The 22,332-nt window shown below is 38.4% G+C and overlaps 1 protein-coding gene across 1 annotated transcript in view; it reads left to right on the top strand.

The window, feature by feature from the left end:
• Positions 1 to 3,270: 3,270 nt before the first annotated feature.
• Positions 3,271 to 22,332, top strand: part of LOC144633622 (tether containing UBX domain for GLUT4-like) — a 30,915-nt gene continuing 11,853 nt past the window's right edge. Inside the window, exons 1-11 of the mRNA XM_078492464.1 lie at positions 3,271 to 3,389; positions 3,601 to 3,656; positions 16,131 to 16,231; positions 16,516 to 16,633; positions 17,666 to 17,741; positions 18,106 to 18,179; positions 19,315 to 19,388; positions 19,895 to 20,113; positions 20,406 to 20,470; positions 21,117 to 21,160; positions 21,809 to 21,906. Of these exons, the coding sequence (XP_078348590.1) occupies positions 3,303 to 3,389; positions 3,601 to 3,656; positions 16,131 to 16,231; positions 16,516 to 16,633; positions 17,666 to 17,741; positions 18,106 to 18,179; positions 19,315 to 19,388; positions 19,895 to 20,113; positions 20,406 to 20,470; positions 21,117 to 21,160; positions 21,809 to 21,906 (1,012 nt within the window). The 5' untranslated portion in view covers positions 3,271 to 3,302. The remainder of the gene's footprint in view (positions 3,390 to 3,600; positions 3,657 to 16,130; positions 16,232 to 16,515; positions 16,634 to 17,665; positions 17,742 to 18,105; positions 18,180 to 19,314; positions 19,389 to 19,894; positions 20,114 to 20,405; positions 20,471 to 21,116; positions 21,161 to 21,808; positions 21,907 to 22,332) is intronic.

The following is a 22,332-nucleotide window of genomic DNA, read 5'->3' as shown; positions in this document are numbered from 1 at the left end:
CGTGTCATGTAGAACATCTTATCTTTATTATTTATTACCGAGCTTAAAATTTACCATCTTTATTATTTACTATAATTGTTATTGTACAGCGCATTTTAGCAAACCGATTTTGATTTTTTTTACATAGTTTACCTCGCTTCAGTCGTTTGTTTTTTTTTTAATAACTTCCCGTGAGGTATCTGGACCGATTTAATGATGTTTTTAAAAGGAGATTCGGATTTTTTTTCGGCCCTGAAACAAAATGGAAAGAAAGAAACTAACGACTAGAGCGAGGTCGGCTTTTCTCCAATTAAAAACTTATTCATATTTTTAGGTTAAAAAATACAACTGTTTTCCCTGTACAAGACCTTATATTTCGGAACAGAAAATCTCAGCTAGGTTGATTTGCCAAATCTATGATCGACAACCATCTCCGCTGCAATTTATCATTGATTAGACTTAAGGAGCAGTTTATACCGAGAAGTGATATATCACAAAAAGGTGCACGTGGGAGAATGTTGTTGCCGATCTTGCAACCATTTACAGAATGAATATACATCCTCGCGAGGATCCTTGCCAAAACACTGACATCTAGCAATATATAAATTTTTTACAAGGCCTCCACCACCACTACCCCTCTCCCCTCCAAAAAAAAGCTCACCGCGCGGAGCGATCCGAAAATACTTTAAAAAAAAGTGCATTTTTGCAGGGACATTTCTTATCGGCAAACGGTAATTTTTTTACGCGTACGTTGTGACATTTTTCTCTAAACTTTATCTGCGCCTAATACATGTACAGTAAGTTTGTCAAGACAAACCTAGTCACGTTTGCGGCCGTGACAAACGCGACCGGCAAAGGACGAGTTCGATGGTAGAGGACGTAGAGGTCATGAGATATATATATCGACATGGAGGCTGACAAATGGAACGTCACTTGAGAGAGAAAAAAGCCCAAGACTGGTTGGGGCTTTCGATCACACAAGCCCCGACTTTTACCCTGGGATATATACTTTGCTAACGTATCCTGCATCAACCCATGATACAGAACGTAGTTTTAGCGGTATGAAGAGGATGAAATCCCCTCTTCGTGGCGCCATGTCAGAGGAGAGGCTACCTGACTGGCAAACTCTCCACATGTACATTCACAAGCATAAAAATGAAGACATTGGGGAGACGTCTCGCCCTTTGCTTGTAAATTTTACTCTCAGTCTGTCTTCGAAAAAAGGTTAACATATAAACGATACTCGGCGTTTTGTCATGTTTTCATTCAGAGCCCCTAAAAAGTAAAACTTTCCTGGGGGGAGGCATGCCCCTACCCCAGAAGTTCTCTACGTTGCGTACTCCGCGAAAAATGCACGCTATGCCCCTGAGTGAGGTTGGAAGAGGTCAGGTATATATTTGTGTTCCCATTACAGTGCTCTACATTAACGTTTTATTGAGAAGGGAATATGATTATCCAAAAATAAGAAGCCTGTTTTATGCTGGAAGTATATCTTCTAAAGAGGTTTTAAAAGAAAGAACAATTTCAAGAGCGATTGTCAAACAAAAGCAAAATCGCCCAATCATTAAGCTTAACAACAACAACAACAGCAGCAGCCTGGCAGCAGCAGCAGTAACAACAGCAATAATGAAATGAGCAGCAACAACGTTTATTTAGTACCATGAAAACGTTGCAATATTAACTTTACTTTTTAAATCACAATAACGACGACAGTCATCAAACAAATCAAATAAATAGTAAATCAAAATCTTCCAATCACAACCAATATGTGACCAGTGAAGAACCTGTTGAAGTGAATTTTCGTTTCCTGAGATGATAAACGGCAAAGAAAAACGCACGACCAACTGTTGCAGTTGAGCCGAGTTTGCGCGTTATTATGGTGCAGTAATTTAAAATCTACAAGATATAGTCGAACTGAATATCAATTATTAAAATCTAGCAATGGTATATTGAAAATCCTGCGTTTTGATTGGTTTACAGGCAATGGTATATGAGCTCATATACCATTGACACAAAAATGGTAGCCGATACGCGTCATCGAAAACAGCAGGAGAGCTTAAATATTGCAATTCTTTGGGCATTTATAATAAAACAATTATTCCACTCGTGCTTGTTGGATATACCATCTCACATCCAACGCGCGCTCGTGGAATAATTGTTAAATAACAAATTCGAAATTAAACCATGCAATCAGTGAAAAGTAGCTATGTATCAATTTTCCACCAGATTGTTTTCGATTTTGGATACGAAATAAACTATCACTACAACGAGTCTACAAATAAATGGCATGCAATACATGCAGAAGCGATGACATTTCACAAGGGGTCTTACATAATTTTGAGGAAATTTGTCAAAAAAATAACGTAAATAAAAGTAGCTGACGCCTTGTGCGTAAAAAAGACTATTATCCAACTGCAGCTTACATTTTTTAAACCTAAGAACCAATGTTAGTGATTGTATAAATAGCATAGTTAGGGTCTGAATTCAAATCAATGCAGTACAGTGGAACCCCGATATAGCGATATGCCAAGGGGGCAGTAAAATTATATCGTTATATCGAGGAATCGTTATATCGGGGTTCCGTCCCATACATTTTACTATTGCCGGGACATAACATATTCATCGTTATATCGGGAATATCGTTATATCGAAGATCGTTATATCGGGGTTCCACTGTAGTTATAAATTCACAGACCAAGGATGCAAAGTTAAAAATACACTTTCGTCGTAGATATAGATTTGCTCAATTGTACAACAATATTTTGACTATTTTTAGATTTCCCTATGTTGTCTCAACAAAGCTGGCTTTATATTATAGCGTGACTTGCGATAAACGACATACGTCATACGCGGGAGCTAGGTTTTGAGCTACAAGAAAGGTCAAACGGTCTTTTGCTCTCAGCTGACCTGTATTTTCTGTATTTTCTAAGAATTAGAAATTTCTGTCTACTACATCTAATAGATCCCATCATATAAAATTTAGTCTCTTTCGTTTATACATAGCCTCCCACGCAGTCGTTCTTTCACTCGTGGAGTGAACACGATCGCCCCTAAGAACGACTGCGTGGGACAAGTGGGAGGCTAGTTTCTACATTGTACTGTTCAATTCTAACTGCACGGGAGTATTTTGCTCTTGTGTTCTACGCGGCGATTTCTTGTAAATTTTTACTAGATTTGTTCGATTGCGCTAAACAGACAACAGAAAACATAATAAAATGTAAAAATCGAGAATTTTTGTTTTTCGCGCGCATTTCGCGAAGAAGAAGAGAAGGGAAAGAGAAAGACTGGTGCCCAGCGCAAAAAAAGTTGGCCTCATATTCAACATGGCGGCGTGCAAGAGTGTTGTTGTTCTTTGTCCAAACGCACGTCGGCAAACCGTGAAAGTAAATCCAACAAGCACGATTCTTCAGGTATTTAAACTTACATTTCATTTTCTTCTTTTTATGTTGTAGTTGTGCAAAGTGTTGTGATTTATCTGGAAATATGTGAAGCTACGCACGGAAGCCTTTCATTTCGTAGTGTGCTAAAATTTAAAGCTTATTAAAATACGTTTAAAAATATAGACGAATAACCAGTAGTAAAATAGTAGTTAAACAAAACGTTATTTGTTCATTGATGCAGGTGCTTGAAGAAGTGTGTAAGAAGCAGGTTCTATCATCTGAGCACTACGCTTTGCAGTTAGTAGAAAAATAATTATGATTTTGAATCTATGAATCATTAAGTTATTAATTATTGTCATCAATGTGCAATCAATGTCTCATTTGTGCCCCTAAGCTCTGCATCAATCAATATTTTCAAGGTTCAGCTAAGCACAGGCAGCCCAAACTCAATATGTGACTGTTACACAATGAATGATTTATAAATTTTCTATGGGAATGGAAGTCTTAATTTATATAAATCCTGAGGGCCGTATTCCCAAGGGATGTATATGGATTAATACGAACCATCAAGGTATTTATCTGACTTATGTCATGATATAATTCATGAGGGATCTTTATATAAAGATTTTTCCTTCTGTTCAAGAACTGATACAAATGCTGACTAATTAGTATGCTCACACCTTTGTTGGATCAAAACAGAGACAATGAATGTGTGAGATTTTCACGAGGCTATGATAAACTAAATGAAGAGAAGATCCTCGCAGTTATGAGCACAACTTAAGCAGTTGTGAAAATAAACCTGAAAAAATCAGGCCTGCCGGGACTCGAACTCTGACCTTTGCGATACCGGTGCATTGCTCTAACCAGTTTAGCTAACAAGCCAACTGGGAGCTGGTCATTAAATTGGTTCGTAATATACCCTAACCCTAGGGTTAGGGTTAGCGTTACAGTAAGGGTTATTGTTTTAACCCTAACCCTAAGTGTCATGTTAGGGTTATTGTTTTAACCCTAACCAAAAACTCTTACCCTAACCCTAAAACTTTTGCTGGTTTCATTTTTCTGAGAAATAAAAGGTTGCCTTTGTTTATCATTTGTCAAAGAAAATTCCTATAGACGCTGCCAGCAAAACCCTCGCTTTTTTGCATATGTTATTTTGTGAAAGAAAGCAAGGACCAGTGAAATGAAATACAGCACAATGTTAAGCACACATAAATAAGCTTGCATGCGAAATTTGGAGCTGTTGTGACACTGTTTAATTAAGCCAAAAATTCAAGGGGACATTGTTGCGTACATACATTCAATTGTTAAATACAACCTAATTTCAAATGTGGTCAGTCTGTGAAGCTGGGGGATTACTTGCACATAATTTGCTGTCAGGCTTTCACCTTGTGCAGTTTGACATCTTTGTTATTTGCCAGTAATGTTCTGCCATTTTCTTAGTCCATTTCTATCGTAAAACATGCCAACTGTTCTCCAGGATATAAAATAATCTGTGAAGGATGTAAGTGCAAGATATGTCGCTTCAGTTCATGGATGTTTATTTTTTTCAAAGCCAATTTCATTATAGACAACTGCACCAGAAAAATGAATGGATTCTGATTATTGCATTCATTATTCATAGAAAGAGTTAAAAAATTCATGCTTATTCCAAGCTACTTGAAGTTTTCCAGTCATAAGTTCTGCAAGGAATCTTTCTTTTCTTCATAAAGGAAATGACTTGCAGGGGATCTTTATTTGAACTCCACATGACTTGACCACAGATCTTTTGCCTCTGCAGTATATCGCATTTCTCATCAACATGAATAACACTCGAGTGTTGACGCAAGGTGTCAAAATTGACCAGTCAGAGGGTATACCAGAATCTGGTATACTGGAACAAGCTTTTTTTCCTTGCTTCCTAGCCTCAGTCCCCTCAACATTTTTTCCACTTGCCAGTCTTTGCGTTAATCCTGTTTTTCGTGCTGCTCCCCAACTAACTGAACACATGGAACAGGCTACCCATGGATGCTGGCAAACTTAAGTTTGGGTTAACCCTGCGATGGACTAGCATGCCATCCAGGGGGGAGTAGAAATACTCCTAGTAGCTTAATGCTACAGAAACCAGGGTAAGCTCCATCCTGTATGGGTCAATAGGCTCGATGCAGACTTTACCTTATGGCTATGTTGCTTTATGGCAATTCTGTACATTTCTTTGTAATGCTAGACTGATATGTGGGAGAAGAAACCCTGTGAGTCTCCTACCTTGCTTTGCTTTATGTGGAGAAACAATAACTAACAACATCGAAAAAAAAGGCCACAAAGCCATCTAAAATGGACGCAATGCCCGATTCCATGCCTGCAGGGAATCATGGTAGTTGTATTCATCGTTGCTAAGTCTCGCCCGACCTCGCACATGGTTTGATGAATACAACTAGTGATACCTATCGGTAGAAATGCCAACGAGTACAACGGGACGCTTTATGATTTTAATCGATCACTAAACATTGCGCGTTTTCTTTGAAAATCTTGAATGTTTATGGAATAAAATGCGATTTTATGAAGGCTAACAAAAAGTTCTAAAATAATACCAAAGTAGTGAAGATTTAGTGCGAAATCTTGTAATCTTTATGCTATTTGCAAGTTTCAAGCCATTGTTGTCCGATGCCGCTATTTTGGAAAGGTTTCCGCTGTTTTAAATTCCTATAGGTCTTAATCAAAGTGGCTATGAGCCACTGAACACGAAAAATAAATTACGAAACAAAAAGAAAACTTTTACAAAGATTCAGCCAAAACAAAGCATTTCAAACTTTCCACACTGCAGTTCAATCCATTCAGCACATAAGTATTAAAAAAATTGAGGTTTTAAAAGGTAAAAGCCTGGTCGGACAAGTTTGTGGCCAAAGATGGAACAAGTTTATTTTATTAATATTCCGAGAATAATTCATCACGCACAATGCGTGATGTCTCAAATATCACGTTGAATTGTTGTTGTTGAGACACTGCAAATTGCGTTCGGGCAACCAGCTTTTAGGAAAATTAAAGGCCCTGTTTCCCGAGGAAAAAAACGCTGAAGTATCCAGAAAAAAAATGTAGTATAGGGAATTTATTTTATAAATTCGAGAAACGAAATAAAACTCTCTTATGATTGATAAAATCTGTGTTGTTTACTTTGCTAGACCTAACTTAATTACGCATGCAAATTTGTATGACTTCGAAATTTTCGAAGCTTTGGAAATCTTGAAGCTTTGGAATGAATTTTTTACCCTCATCTTAAATGAAATTAAATTCTAAATAAAGTTTAATTCAAGTTTCTTTCGTATTTCAATCTCTAGTTCGGGAATTTTGGCTTTTTGAAGCGAACAGATTTGAAACCTCTTTGTTATCTGAAACGCATCATGTCTGGGAATTTTAGTTGCCAATGACTCATGCACGTGCTGAACAAATTAGTAGCGCGCTGATTGGCCAAACTACAACAAAGTGTGCACGTGCTGAATTGTGTCGTCACGATCTACCTTACATTACATTACATTACTTACATTTCTCGACATTTGGAGTGTTTCTGAGATTTTTTTCGCATGTACAAATCTTCTCGCGGCTCTATGTGACCAGAAGGCCTGACTCGTTGGCAATTATCATGATTCCCTGCAGGCGAGCGCCATAGAGGAAATCAAGCATTTGCACCCAAACTGCATAAAAGACACAATGTTGCATGGTAAGTGAAATTTATTTCTACTTTTATTTTTAATATTTAGGACTAAAGTGAATTTGAACACAAAGTCTATAAATAATTCATTATGTAACATTGTATCAACAGTCACATACCAAGCTTGCGCTGCCTGTGAACTTAGTTGCATGTCAAATGCCCATCCTCCCTGCTCTGTGTCAGTCTTCACTGTCCATAGAACTCATTTTGCAGTTTTAATAGCAAAACATACATTAGCAATTTTGTATGTCTTGATGAAAACTGGACTATGAATAAAATGGTTTGAAGCTGAGCTTACATCTCTCTTGGTATGATGCAGAGCTAGAAATATGATTATATTCTTGGTTGCACTTATTGTGCAAAAACGACCATTATAGCACAAGGTCTTATTAATTAAACAAAGTCATTGGGAATCAATATCGTATCATATCTATCCATCATGTATCATATCATGGATATCAGTAGGCTCCGAGGATTTTTTATCCTCAATGTTTCATTTTTTTTTTAATATACTGTATTACATGTACATCCTTCCATGAACACCTACTGTCCATCTTATATTTAGTAATAATTATACATAAACCATAGTAACCCTTACACATTACTAACAATATTTTACAACCTTCATACGCTACTAAATTTCTTGCATTTTCTGCTTACATTTGCAATAAGGTGTCTGTAGTATATTATATTAGAAATGCATGACTCACAATACCATGCACTGGTAGCAGTGGGGTGCTTTATGATTGGAGGGTCAGGGCTTAGCTGACAGTTGTTCTGTCACTTAGCATTTCTAGTCTGAATAGTCAATCTTGTTCAGGTTTTGTTCCCATTCAAGTCCTTGCCCAGAGGGGGTACTCCGGGATCAAAGTGACGGGGATGATCGAATGGAGGCAAAACTTAGGACCCAAAAAAATCCCTAAGTCTCCCGACATTACCCAAAAAAATCCCTGGACCAAAAAAAACGCCCAAAAAAATCCCTAGTCAAATTACCCCTAAATTGCCAAGGCCGCGCCAAAGCACTTTAGTTTGATTTTAATACCCAAAAAAATCCCCTATTTAAATCAAGTCACCCAAATTCTCCTACCCAAAAAAATCCCGGAATCAAAAATTTCGACCCCCAAAAAATCCTTTGCACGTCCCCGTCACATGGATCCCGGAGTACCCCCCCCCCCCCTGGGAGTCCTTGTAATCACAAAAATCATGAAATAACACAAGGTGAATTTGTACCCAGACTCGTCAGTTTGAAAGGCAAGTGCCTGTGCTATTTTGATATGAGTGGGTCTGATGTTCTGCTTCTGGGTTGGACACTATTCCAGAAAAGAAGGAGAAAGAAGAGAAAATGTGACTTTAAACTCTACACAAAGGTGGATTTGTTTTCGATTTCTTGTGCAAGCAAAATCATAACTTTCTCAAAGTTCATGGGTTTTCACAGAGGTTTTTCTCACTTGAAGCCTGGTTGAGCTTTTGCAGCTCAACTTGTGGGCAAGTCTGGTAAATTTGTAAACCTCCAGCAATCACCACACATGCGATTAGAGAACAGCTTATAATATATAGTAAATCAGAAGAACTTGTTAATCTACTGATAATGAAAATCCTGGAAGCCCTAATGTGATTTTGGAAGTATGGTTAAAAGTCCCAATTGTCGGCTGACCGGCCAGTTGGTTTTATATAAAGCAGTGGCGGATCTAGGGGAGGGGCCCGGGCCCCCACCTTATTTTTTGGCCAAATATAGACCCGAAGGGACGAGAAAAATTATTTTCGAGGTACGTGGGCCCCCTCCTTATTCCAGGGCCTGGATGATCGGGCCCCCCACTTAGCTGAGGGTCTGGATCCGCTACTGTAAAGCGTGATCGAGGATTTGAACTCAAGACGACCAAGGGCTTAACCCGGGACCTCCGGAGCCCCAAACCACAGCCACACGCTGCCGCCAAAAGTTAGAAAGACAAAGGGGAGTTAGGCGACTTATCCTCAGGTATATTCGGAAATTTTGCCATCTTTAGAAGTTTTGGGTCAACTTTGGAGGTCCTCAGGTAGTTTTTGGAAATCTTTGGAGCCTTTTTGCTCGTGACAAACAGTGTATTTGCCATGTCTTGACGTACAAAGCCAGAATTACGCGTCAGTGGAAACCATCCTTTCGGTTACTAGCAAAACAACGGCAATTATATTTCTATTTATTTAATAATTTAATTATGCATGTATATACATTTTTTACCTTTTTTAACTTGTTTTCTTTTGTAATGTTAGACCTTTTTTTATTCCACGAGAGCGTTATAACGAGCTACGGCTCCCGTGCTTTTCGTGGATAAATCAGGGGCAGGTATCGAGCAAATTTTGCTATAGGTGTCGGAACACCGTCTTTATGTTATCTCCTTTTTGTGCCATTTAAAGGTTAATTTTTAAACGCTAAGAAAATTGTATCTGTTCGGATACGCTAGCTGAACTTTCAAACTTCAGAAAATTTTAGTGAACAAAATGTTATTACTCGAATTAACGCGCCGCTGTTGCCTTCTCGAAAATCGTAGCTGGCCTTTTCTTCAGTTTCTTGCCCAAAACGACATTTCTCTCTCCCCAAATACAACAGGCATTACTTTCCCCGTGTCACGAAAGTTTAAGGTAAAGAAAACTCCAGTTTTCGTCACGCTTTTATCCGGCAATTAGGCAATTATCGGTCTTCCGAACAGATATTCACCGAAACGGTCTGTTGGGTGCCCCTGATTAATAGACTATGCCTGAATATTGTCGCTACTAGGCAATAGAAGTATGTAACAAGCATGGTTTGCTGTGGAAATAAGCAGAGAAGAACTGACATTTAGAAAACTGTCTTACCTCAACCGGCGATACAATGAGAAATTTAGGCGATGGCACGACGGAAAGGGAAGTCGAAGAAGAGTCAGTTTCAATGTTGACAACAACTTTATTTCACACTTTTCTTCCAGTAATAAATGATCATGGAAGTTTACGCGAATTTATTTAGAGATTTAACTGGTTATAAATTCACTGTCTATACTTGTAATCGGCCACCTGGTCAGTTGTTAGGGTTCCAAAAAAACAAGTCAGTAAAACCGGTATAAAATGGTCATCACACCCGACCTATGGTTGGCCTTCGTAACAAATGATTTCTTCTGTGTACTTTATGAAAAGCCAGTGACTTTTCTTTACTAACCAAACCCGGTTAAAGGAAAGAGTTATAAACGTTCGTTAATGGGTGAGGACTGCAGGAGAAAATAAACACATAATTTGGTGTCAATCAATTACCATTTATGGTAATCGTGATGAGAAAAGCAGATCGTGTGTCGCACAACCGCGGAAAATCGATACGGTGGCACATAAGGAGAAAACATTTCCCAGAATCCGGAACACTTCCCAGAATATTTAAACACTTCCCAGAATTCTAATATTCTTTGCAGAAACCCAAGACACTCCCCAGAATCTAAAACACTTCCCAGAAGCTAAAACACTTCTCGACACTTCCCAGAATCGAAACCACTCCCAGAATTTAAAACACTCTCCAGAATCTAAATCACGTGTAAAGGGAGGCCTGGTGTGTACAACAAATGTACAACAAATCAGGGAAATCCTTCTGTACAAAAATGCAAAAAAGTGCTTAATGCAAATAAAGAAGAAATGGATCTTCCAGTAACTCGGTCATTTTTTCAAAAAACCACTTGAGAGAAACACACCTCTCCAACCAAAAAAATAACTGACACGTTAATCAAACTAATTTTAAACAAAATGAGACGACTGCATCTTGAATGCACGTTCCAGTAACGGACAAAATAGAGTTCCTTTCTACGTAAAATCAGACCAGAATCTTCCAGTTTAACCATCAGTCGCCTTCAAGAACTACCTGAAATAGGTAAATTACAGCTTGCAGAAATAAAAACAACGAAGCCGAAACAAAACTTGTATAAACGCAAAGAACGAAAAAGCAGTAAAAGAAATTAACCAAAGCAAAACACGGACATAAACCTAAAAAAACAGACAAGAGAAGCACTTCTGTTATTACGGAACTCCCAAAATAAGGGAGGGACAAATGCAAATTAACCACCAGCAGAAATGGGGTGGAATAAACACCTCTCGGTGAACCCATGGTAAAGTAAACGCGCAGCAAGGTCTCACGCCTAAATGCAGATCTACACCGTAAAAAACACATGAAGACATGCCTAAAAAGAATTAGCTTTTCAAAAACCTATCCCACAGAGAATACCGTAGATTTGTACTCTTACAAAAAATTAACAAAAAGGGTATGCTCGTTAGAGCCAAAACATACAAGGTTTACAAAGGTTTCCGCTGGTAGAGATTGTGTGACTTGTCAACCCTTGCAGTTTCACACACTGAAATTCTAGGAAGTGTTTTGTGATTTGTGAAAGTGTTCTGGGAATTGTTTTGATTTCTCGGAAGACTCGGAAGTGTTTTGGATGATTCTGGGAAGTGTTGTGTAACTATGGGCCGCCCGTAGATATCCAATCAGACAGCGAGTTTTCTCTTGTTATTCGATCCGTGAGTCCCCGGCCCCTATATATTTGAGCTTTCAGTCATCGATCATAAAATTCCTGTATTCACCCGTGTGCTGTATTGAAGAGCACTACGATCGTCGATTTTATAAAGACACCATGTCTGTTCAATTTCTTGGCGAAGAAAACTGGCAAACAACAAAATCTACCATCCAAGAAAGGTGCAAGTTCATGTTTAACAACGATGTCTTGAGCGACATTAAATTGGTCGTACCTTCAGCAACAAGCAACGAAAGTGAAAGTAAACGAGCTAAGCAGGTGCTTTCGGCTCACAAGTTTATACTGTCGATCAGTAGTCCTGTGTTTTACACCATGTTTTACGGCGAATTGCCGGAGACTGGAGACTCCATAGAATTGGCTGACTGTGAGTACGCGACTTTGTTAGAATTTGTGCGTTTCCTGTACAGCGATGAAGCTAATTTAAGCGGAAGTAATGTGTTGCAAGTGCTGTACTTAGCGAAAAAGTACATGGTGCCTTCACTAGCAGGAATAAAAATTTTTTTTTATAAATTCTTTAGGGTTTTACTTGTAGGAAAAAAATAAGATATGTGGAAGTGACGAAGGAGAAAAAGAGTTTGGAATCCGCTGAATCAATCGAGAGGTCTGTACTTGAGGCTATAGTTGAAAGAGATACTCTTAATATCAAAGAGATAGAACTGTTTACGGCTGTTAGTCGTTGGGCGGTAAATGAATGCAAGAAACAAGGTTTAGAGTCGGGTGGCAAAGTTATGAGAAGAGTTCTTGGAGATCGAGTTATCAAGGCAATACGCTTTCCAGTGATGTCAGAAGCCGATTTTACTTCAGTTGTTGTCAAAAGTGAAATTCTTACTACTGAAGAGATCAGTGATCTTACCAAGAATTTTGCATCAGAATTAAATCATCCAGTGGGATTTTCAAAGGAGGCTAGAAAATACAGTGGTGATCTTCAAAGATGTCGTAGATTTACTGGTGGTGGTTATGGATTTGGCACTAGTTGGTCATACCGTGGTTCCCCTGATAGTCTGCTGTTTGAGGTGGACAGAGACATTGCACTGCATGGAGTACGCCTTTTTGGCAACAGAGACAATAATTATTCAGTAGATTTGGAGGTAATAAACCTTGGTGATGAATCATCATTACTTTCAAAAACGGGAAATTTTACATCAGAGCCTCTGAGTGAAAATGTTGTGGGCGATTATGAGGGGTTTGATTTTTTGTTTGATACTCCTGTTGTTATTAAGAATAACACTAAATACCGTGTGAAAGCATTGATATCTGGTCCTTCCTCTTTGAAGGGATGGGGGCGCTATAGAAGTACAGCTTGTTCAGGTGTGAGATTTACTTTTTATTGCGATGAAGATAAAACAAATAATGGAACAAACCATAAGAAAGGACAATTCCCTGAATTTCTTTTTACACAGCTATGAAATATGCAGGGTATTAGCTTGCATGGGTATAGACTATTTTGACCATAAGACCATGAGCTCCAGGTTCCTATTAGAAGTGCTACTATGATAAAATTTTCACCCCTTGCAATTTTAGGCATATCATAGATATTTAACGAAAGATTCAAAATGGCTTTTTCCGTTTTCAAATAATTATCTATTTTAACTTAAAAAAATGATGTCGTCATCTACTCAAGTACCAAAATTGAGTTATCTTGATCATTTTTCTGTAGAGACCAATGAAACTTGGCAAACTAATAGTTCTACAGGTGTCACTTTTACAGTTGTAGTAAAATTATGTTACCTTGGCAACTCACTGTTTTCCATACCCCTTCAATTTGTTTTTAATTTTCAGTTCGGAAAAATGAAACATGGGCAAGACATCTGCCTAATCCATTCATATGCTCTCCAGGTCAGGCATGTTAAGCATCATTGGCAATCATCAAAAAGAATGCCAGAATTGGCCAGAAAAGCCTTTAGCAGCTGGGGGATCTGGGGCCTAATATGTTGCCATGGTAACCAAATTGTTAAGTTCATATTGTGAAACACAACTAGCAGAGTGTTCCTGCAAAGAATCAGAGTCTTCCATTACAAATTGAATTGGCTGAGATAACACTTTCTTCATATTTGATTATAATTTCTTTGAGTCTACGACGTCATTTATTTGCTAATTTGCATATTTTTAAAACTTAAATATCTCTGAAAAGAGAAGAGATATTGGAAAACAGTTAATGGCAGTTTTCTATGAGCGATAGTCAGCGAGGTGCACTATCACTCATAGAAAACAAGGGCAAGTAGTCTAATTGTTTTAGTAGAAATGCTGAAGAATTGCAGTCCAAATCATTCATCTAGAATGATGTAGTTTTATTCTAATCAATTTGTTCTGTAGGCTCGATTTCCTCTGCCTTCTCAAGTCCGGTCTTTGTTCCTCCCTGTGAGCAGGGGCTCATTTTCCTGAAAAGTGGCTATTAATCGAGCCTAACAGGCCCTGTCAGGGTAAATTCCAACAAACGACATAGCCTAAAAAGTAGCAACAGGACATAAAATAAAATCTCGACAAATGACAACCCTTATGGAAAAACTTGAATTCCGACAAGGACAAGCAATTTTCCTTCAATTTAGTTACCAACAGCAACATGAAGAGCGATAAAACAGTGACACAGAACATTTTTAAATTCAGACAAGCAACACAAGAAACCCCTCCTGGCAGGGCCTTCCCTAAGGGTTCTGCAGATTGTAAACTACATGTAAGATTATCATTCTATTACATGTATTCATATTTGAGAGTTTTAAAAGAAAAAAAATACTAGCAATGTTAGAAAATGTGTACAGCTGACAGCGGTAGTTTTTAACTTTGTCAGCATGACAATGTGATTATAAATTAGTTACGACCAAAAGAATAAAATTATTAAGAGTGTAAAAATTAAATTTCTGCAACTTTGTACTGGTCATGATTTGCTTGTGACTTTACTAGTTTGACACTGTTAATTTCATTATATTTCAAATATAATAAGGAAATAAACTAGACTTTTTCCAAGATACATATATGTTTGATTGTTCTTTATAATATTTAACCATACTTGCCTGGAAGTGGAGCATGATGCCTCACTTTGCACATGGTTTGCAGACTTCTCAACCTCAAAGAACTGGAAATCTGGAGATCGAGGTAAAAAACCCGGGAGATTCGAGTAAAAACTGGGAGATTAATCAATTGATGGACAAAAATAATTATACCAGGTGCTAATTAAGAGAAAGAGTTTTTTTCCTGTTTTAGCAACACAAAAATGGACGTTATTTTCACGGTTTGTGTCTTCTATATATGGTTATCAATTGTGTGTCTAGCGAACAAACTAATGAAATACCTTTGCTGGCTACGATTTTAAACAAATTGGCGCAAGACAATCGCCTTAGTAAGCCAAAAATGACATTATACAAGGAAATTGTATCCTTACAGCTTGTCACTCTGTTTATCGTGAGATTTTTTTGTCTTGTCGTGAGACCGTAAGATTGAACTAAAAATCGTGAGACTTGAGAGGTCTGGGTTTGGCCTGTCTGCAAGGTGCATTACGTATAGTTCTTGGGACCTATCTACCACAAGTTCTCATTAATTATATTAGCCCAAATATAATTTCTGAGCAGCTGCCATTTTCCCTTCTTCACCATGTCAGATGACTAAATTGATATTGCAGTAACAGGCGGGCCTACAAGTCCCGACTACCAGCACTACGAGGGGGCATCATTTTAGTTTAAACATTTTTGTCTCGTAAAGTGGTTGCCCATATTTCTCCACCTGAATACACAACAAAACTAATGTCCATGTCTTTAATATACCTTATTATAGGAATTTAACGAAGCAAAATTAACACATAATAAAATTAACGTGAATTGTCGAAAATTTATGTTTAGACATACATTTAATTAACACAAATTCTCATGTGGTGTGTGCTTACGTGCAGTTAATAACGCAAATTTTATGCGTAGTCATTTTTATAGCAACCTCTTATTCAAAAAAAAAAACAACAACGTCTAACAACAAAACTTGAGGTTTAATTCTGATAAACCATATACAACAAAAATATTTAAACAGACCAAATAGTGACTAAAATTCAATTAATGGGGCCAGCGATGGAATACATCCAGTCCTGGCACTTTCCACCCCCTCTGTTATTCCTGTAGCTTTCACGGAGAAGTAGATAACATGTAAAAATAACTTTGCCTGAAAATAAAGGTGACTTTAAATAACAATGCTGTAAAATAGTGTTATTTTAATTAAAACAAATATGACATTTAATTAAGGTACATGAAATTAACATGAAATTTTAAAATTCGCGTTAATTACATGTATCGTAAATTTCCTATAAGGTATATGCACTGGTTTTGCCTTGAAAAACACATAGCAGTACCATACATAATTATGGCAGAAATTTTAAAAACCAAACTGAATGCTGGACACAAATACCATCACAATGATGTTGGCTACTATTGTGCTCATTTTAAAATTAGCACCATTGTAACCAATGTTGTCATGGTGGAAATGTTACCTAAGGATGTCATTGGTAACCAATGTTGTCATTTTGTCATATTATGTGGCTAATTACAGCTCATAGTACCATAACACTCACTGAAAGTTTGAACAAATCCTTCTCAGGCACCAGAGGAAGATTCTTGATGACACATTACCAATCAGATATTCTGGTTTGTCTAACAATGCACATTTGGAGCTAGTTGAGAGCCAAAAATCAAAGAAAGGTAACTAAATGATGTTTATATATTAATTGACCTTTGTACTATTGTTTTTGTAACTAAAATTTGGTCTTTATACAAAGTGGACCAATTTTAAACATACATGTAAGTTGTGATGCTTTATGTTGGTTTTATTTAGTGTGTGGCTCATCAAACCTCTTGCATTTCCTGAAGCGGAATGCAATAATGCCACTGCAAAGGACATTAGTCACTGTATTGTTTAACCCTTTCATCCATTTTGATCCTAAGCTAATTCTCTGCTTACAAAACTTTTACTTTCTTGTCACTAGTACAGTCCAATGCTACTGTGGGCTTGCAACTAGAGTCTGGTGAGAGACTTGTCAAGGAGTTTCCTTCGTCGTCATCTCTTTGGGATGTCCTTTCTCACTGGGATTCAGATCAGGACAGGTAACAAAATATTCCTTTTACTTTTAAAGTTTGTTGAGATAATAAGAGAAGTCAGTGATTATCCCTCTGGATAAAGTGCTTGCCCACTGCAGGTTAATTGTTACATTTTACCTACTGAACTTTTCCTGATTGCCATAACAAGTTCTTCCCTCCCTCTCTCACCTTGCTCTCTTCCTCCTTTTCTCCCTCTCTCTTCCACACCCTCCCTCCTCTCTGCTTCCTTCCCACCCCATGTCTCCCTCCAACTGACTCCCTCCCTCCCTCTTTGACGCCCTCCAAGACACCCTCCCTCCCTTCCACCCCCTTCCTGCTCATTTCCCTCGTCTCTCCCTTCCATCCCTCCCTCCATCCCCCTCCCTCGCCTCTTTGACGCCCTCCATGACTCCCTCCCTCCCTCTTTGACACCCTCCAAGACACCCTCCCTCCCTTCCTCCCCCTTCCTGCTCTTTCCCCCTTCTCTCCCTTCCTCCCTCCCTCCATCCCCCTCCCTCCCTCATTTAACGCCCTCCATGACTCCCTCCCTCCCTCTTTGACACCCTCCAAAACACCCTCCCTCCCTTCCTCCCCCTTCCTGCTCTTTCCCTCCTTCTCTCCCTTCCTCCCTCCCTCCATCCCTCCTCCCTCCCTCTTTGATGCCCTCCATGACTCCCTCCCTCCCTCTTTGACACCCTCCAAGACACCCTCCCTCCCTTCCTCCCCCTTCCTGCTCTTTCCCTCTTCTCCCCCTTCCTCCCTCCCTCCATCCCCCTCCCTCCATCCTCCCTCCCTCCCTCTTTGACGCCCTCCATGACTCCCTTCCTGACACCCTCAATCATTGTCATTGTCCTTGTGTTGGTTTTTTGGAAACATAAGGTGCTTAACTCTCATATTGCCTCTCTGAACCCAGGAAAACCTGGCAAAACTTTCGGGTTTAACCTAAAAAAGATCTAGCATCCTGTTCTTGGAGAGTACAATTTAGCACTTCTCCAAGCTTCTTTTTTTCTTTTGGATACAGAAAAAGTGAAAAAATTATGATTGTTATTTTTGTTGTAGTCCTCACCAAGGAAAGATAATTAATCCTTCTCCAGAGGAACAGAAGAGTCCAGTGTGTGTTTACATGACACAAGAGGTAACTGTACATGTACTGTTCTGTGTAGTTTTATTCATAGGGCACAAATTAATGTTTTAGCCAGTGACCCATAACTAATAAAAAGCAAAATAAGGTATGTCACATGATATCTTTCTTTACGAATCAAAGCATAGTACATGATTTTTACATATAACTTGCCTAGCCCCTTGCCCATCATGCAAGTAAGCATGAAAAGTTAGTTGCCCAGCAAGAAAATTTACTAGTCCTGGACAACCAGATGACAGGACTTTTGAGCCCTGATTACTATACAAAGTTTAACCAGCTTTCAGTGAAGGCGTGCAGTTATAAACTCATTACAACTTATTAAAAACATATCTCTTTGCCCCGTCTGTTTAATATGTAGATTAAAGGTGAAAGCTCTTTGCGAAGTGCAACTTTGCATTCATTGGGTTTGACTGGTAAAAGAGCTGTTTTAAGGTATGTTTCCTACTGAAAAGTGAAATTATGCATTATACCAATTCCACTTAAATTCATTGATAAGGTTTTGTCTACAGAGTCCAAAGTGCTGGATAGCTAGGTTCTATAAGTTTTCCTAGTGCATACACATAGTTAATTAAAAACTCACTTGGAGATAAAGATCAAAAGTCAAGCATGTTGAATAAAATAATGTAGCATGTCTGCTAAAGTTGAATTAATTGATAAATGATTAATGTCCTGGAATGAACAGCTTGATTGGCAGGGGTACAAAAACTTGCAAATAATTATGGAGCAAGGTCAGGCTGGGGAACTTACATAATTAAAGGTTCTACAGGGTATGGTTTATGAGCTCTTTGTGTCTGAAATTGGGTAGGAGATTTTGCTGGTTTGATCTTGAAATACAGTATGTACTTGCAGGGCACAAAAATTGAGAAAAGGGGAATAAACAAATAAAATCAGTTGATTGCAAAAATTTTAATCCAAGGCTGCTTCATGTCTGAAAGACAGCATGGCTCTTAGTGGGTAAAAAGGGTAAGGGTGTATTGTGGTCAGAAAAGGTACCGTAATACTGCGTAATGTTTTGAGTACCTTCACCCAAAATTCAACAGAGTGCACCTCACCTTAAGCCATCTAGCCCCGGTCATTCTGGCTATATTTTGTCACTTACCGTATTTATTCGATTAAGCGCCCAACCTCGAATAAGCGCCCACCTCGAATAAGCACCCACCCTAAAGTTAGGAAAAGTTAATAAGTGCCCAGCCTTGAATAAGCGCCCACCCCACCCCACCCCACAAAAAAAGCGATGTGCGCAAATGGAGTATTGAAATTGACTAAGTACCACTAAGAGACTTCCCCAAAGACCGAGTTTTCTTAGTATTTTACAGAAACTTGAAATGAACAGTTAAAATCCTGCTTTGGTACATCTTCACGTTTTGGTATTCTTTATTGTTTTGTTACAAAATGAACTTACTATTTGCTGAAAATGGTGAAAATTTAATAAGCGCCCAGCCTCGAATAAACGCCCACCTCGAATAAGCGCCCACTCTCTCGGTCCAAAAATTTAATAACCGCCCAGGGCGCTTAATCGAATAAATAAAGTATCTCTTTAACTCTTCATGTTCTTAACAACACACAGGCTAATACACAGACAATTACAGGACAATGTTGAAGCATCTGTTGAGAGAGTGGAAATTCCATCAACAGAAAAAGGTATTTTGTTCTGGAAATTGATTTCCTTTATCACAGCAGGCAGCCCTGAAGCTAATCTTAAGAGCCACAGTATCCTAAGAAGACTCTATTCATAAGGTTTGTAGGGGAACAAAAAAATTATGTTCGTTATTTCGTAACACAAAGAGACAGTACAACACAGCAACAGTGTAAGTAAGTTTTATTCGTAAAACATTCGAATGTATACCTCCTAAAACAATATTTTTTTGTTCTCATCTGATCAGAACAAACCAGTATTATTGAATCTTGTTAGGGTACTGTGACTGTTATCATTGGCTTGGGTGGCCTGTGGTTTTATTTCACTAGTTTGATACCCCACAGACTGAAAATAATGCCATTAAAAAATGAGGAGAAGTCAACTGAACAAAATATAACTTAATTGTATGTAACTTAATTAACTCAGTAAAACTCAATGGAGGGATTGAATTTGCTTTACTTAAGTTCAATCAAACTTGTGAACAATATTAATTAAGTGAACAATTTTTCAGGGAGTAGTGATCCAGGTCAAAGTGGTATTTCTAAAAAAGATTTAGAACCTCAAGTAGAAGACCAAGCTACGTCAGACCAAAGGACTATAGACAAACCTATTGTTACAGCTGCAACATCTTTCTCAAAAACCACAAGCAAAGAAAGCTCAAATCAAGTTCAGAGAAATGTTAGGATAGATGATACTGCAAAGACAAGCTTTCAAGATACTCGTATACAAGGTAAAGGGACTTTGAACATTTAACTATGCAAAAGTAAGTAAAACAGTGAGTAAACAACGGTGAATAAACACCTTTAGACTTTGCATAGCACTCATGTGTCCCTTTGAAAGAAAATAACTACTTGTTTATACAATCTAGGTAGAATGCAAATATTTTTGTGAAATGTCCCTTTTTGCACATGTGGACTTTTAATAATGAGTTCTCCCAAAGTGACTTGTCAGTGAGTCAAATTGGTTTAGTATCAATAATTCTTTTATTGGTAATATCTCAGTGCTAATTTTTATTTTTACAGAAAGTGCAAAGGAACCTAAAAGAGCAAGGATAAACCCTCCAAAGCCTCCTTTTGCAAATTTTAAGGTACTGTTATGTCACACATTGTACTTCATGTATAGCCCGAGGCGGGGATGTAGCTAAAAAAACTCTAAGGCGAACTCATTGGCTTTTTGCCTTGGCAGCTGTAAAAAATTACCCATGGCAAGTCTTTGTTGTCGTGTGAAGTTTCAGCCAGATTTAAGTTCTCTTTCAGCTGGTGAAAAAAGCCAGCAGCCAGCCCTTTAAGCAATGTCCCTGCCTAGGTATTCTTTAACCTCTCTTTCCCACTTGTAAGTGCCAAATGCGGACATTTGCAACATAAAAATGCTGCTTAGGGGCTTTCATTTGAACACAGCAGGGTTTTTAATAGGTTTTCTTTGACAGACATTTTATTTTCAGCATAATAAGCAGTACCACATGCAAGTACTGTACAGTAGCTTTTATTTGAATGGTCACACACAAGGGTGTCTTAACCAGATAGTAGCACCACCTCAAAGTACTACTCGTTTATTATACAAAATTAATAGTGACAATTGCTGTAAAGTTATGATGCTTAGTGACAATGAGACTTCTAGAAAGTAGGCTAATAACCAAATTCAGTAGCCCACTTCTAAGCCATTTTCAGGTAGAGCTGCAGATGTATAATGAGTGAACTGTAATTCTATTCAAACTGTAATTTTTATTTTCTTAGTTTCCTGAAGAAACAGCAGGCATGGACTTATTCCAGAGAGAAAAGTGAGTGAATAGATTATATTACAGAGCTACCCAAGTTTACTTCAGTTCCCCGCTTTCATGAGGGTTTATTCAGTAACTTAGATTTGTTTTGACCATATATGGATAACACTGTGATAAGTGAGAAAGATGCTGTAAAGGTAAAGTCTGCATCCCCCGGATGGGATGGTAGTCCATTGCAGGGCTACCCCCTCCCTTCCTCCTCCTGAATTTGCTGGTACCCAATTATAAGAGTTATAATTACTATGTGGGTACAGTGTCTTGCCTAAAAACACAATTCAGTGACCCTAGCCAGGGCCTGAACCCTGATGCTCGATCCAGAGTCCAGTGCACTAACCAATAGGCCACTGGGCCTCCCAAAGAGGAAGATGCACTCAGTGAGTTGTTTGAAGGTCAGCAAGAGTTTTGAGAACCTGTGGCAGTGGCATGGTTGTATGCACACTGAAAAAATTCTGCATAGCCTAAACTGAAATTTCTCTCAACTTTGCAAACAACTTATTCACTAAATTGGGATATTACCAGGAAATCTCTTAAATTCATTCGTTTTTCTTTGCCGTTGAGAAATGCTGTCATCAACTCAGTACCCTCTGTTTCAGGTGCCAAACCATTCTCAATGTATTTGGCAGATATTCTGACTTGTGTCATTTTCAGGGCTGATTCCTCACGAAGAGAATTCCTGGCTACATCGTGTGACAGGCAACCTGTTGTATTTAGTGAAGAAGATCCATCTTCACCTAAACCTGATGAAGGTAGGTATTAAGCAATTATTGGATGAGGTTGAGCATGATATCGTGAATTATCGAAACCGAGGTCTGCGTTATCTGCCGAAGCCGAAGGCTGAGGCAGATAACACAGACACGAGGTTTTGTTAATTCACGATATCATGCGAAAACCGAATTCAATAATTGTTTTATTATACGTTTTTGGAACTTTTTGAGTACGGGCTGCCATCACTTTTTCTAGCGCCGGCGTAAAACTTCGTCAGAACATTGGCCAAAGCGGTTTTATCTTGTGGTTCCTCCAGGTTCTTCTCCCTGAAATAATCATTCAGAATCTCTACACTTGTTTTTGTTGTTCTCTTGGTGTTTTTAGAATCTTTGTTCTCGATCAAAACTTTCAATTCCTCTTCGGAAACGGAGGCGAATCGCTCAGCCATATTTTCAAACGTTTGACAG

This window comes from Oculina patagonica, chromosome 12, assembly GCF_052425735.1.
Source record: "Oculina patagonica isolate OP01 chromosome 12, crgOcupat, whole genome shotgun sequence".
In the NCBI taxonomy this organism is placed as follows: domain Eukaryota; kingdom Metazoa; phylum Cnidaria; class Anthozoa; order Scleractinia; family Oculinidae; genus Oculina; species Oculina patagonica.
This window is presented reverse-complemented; position numbering and strand designations above follow the sequence as displayed.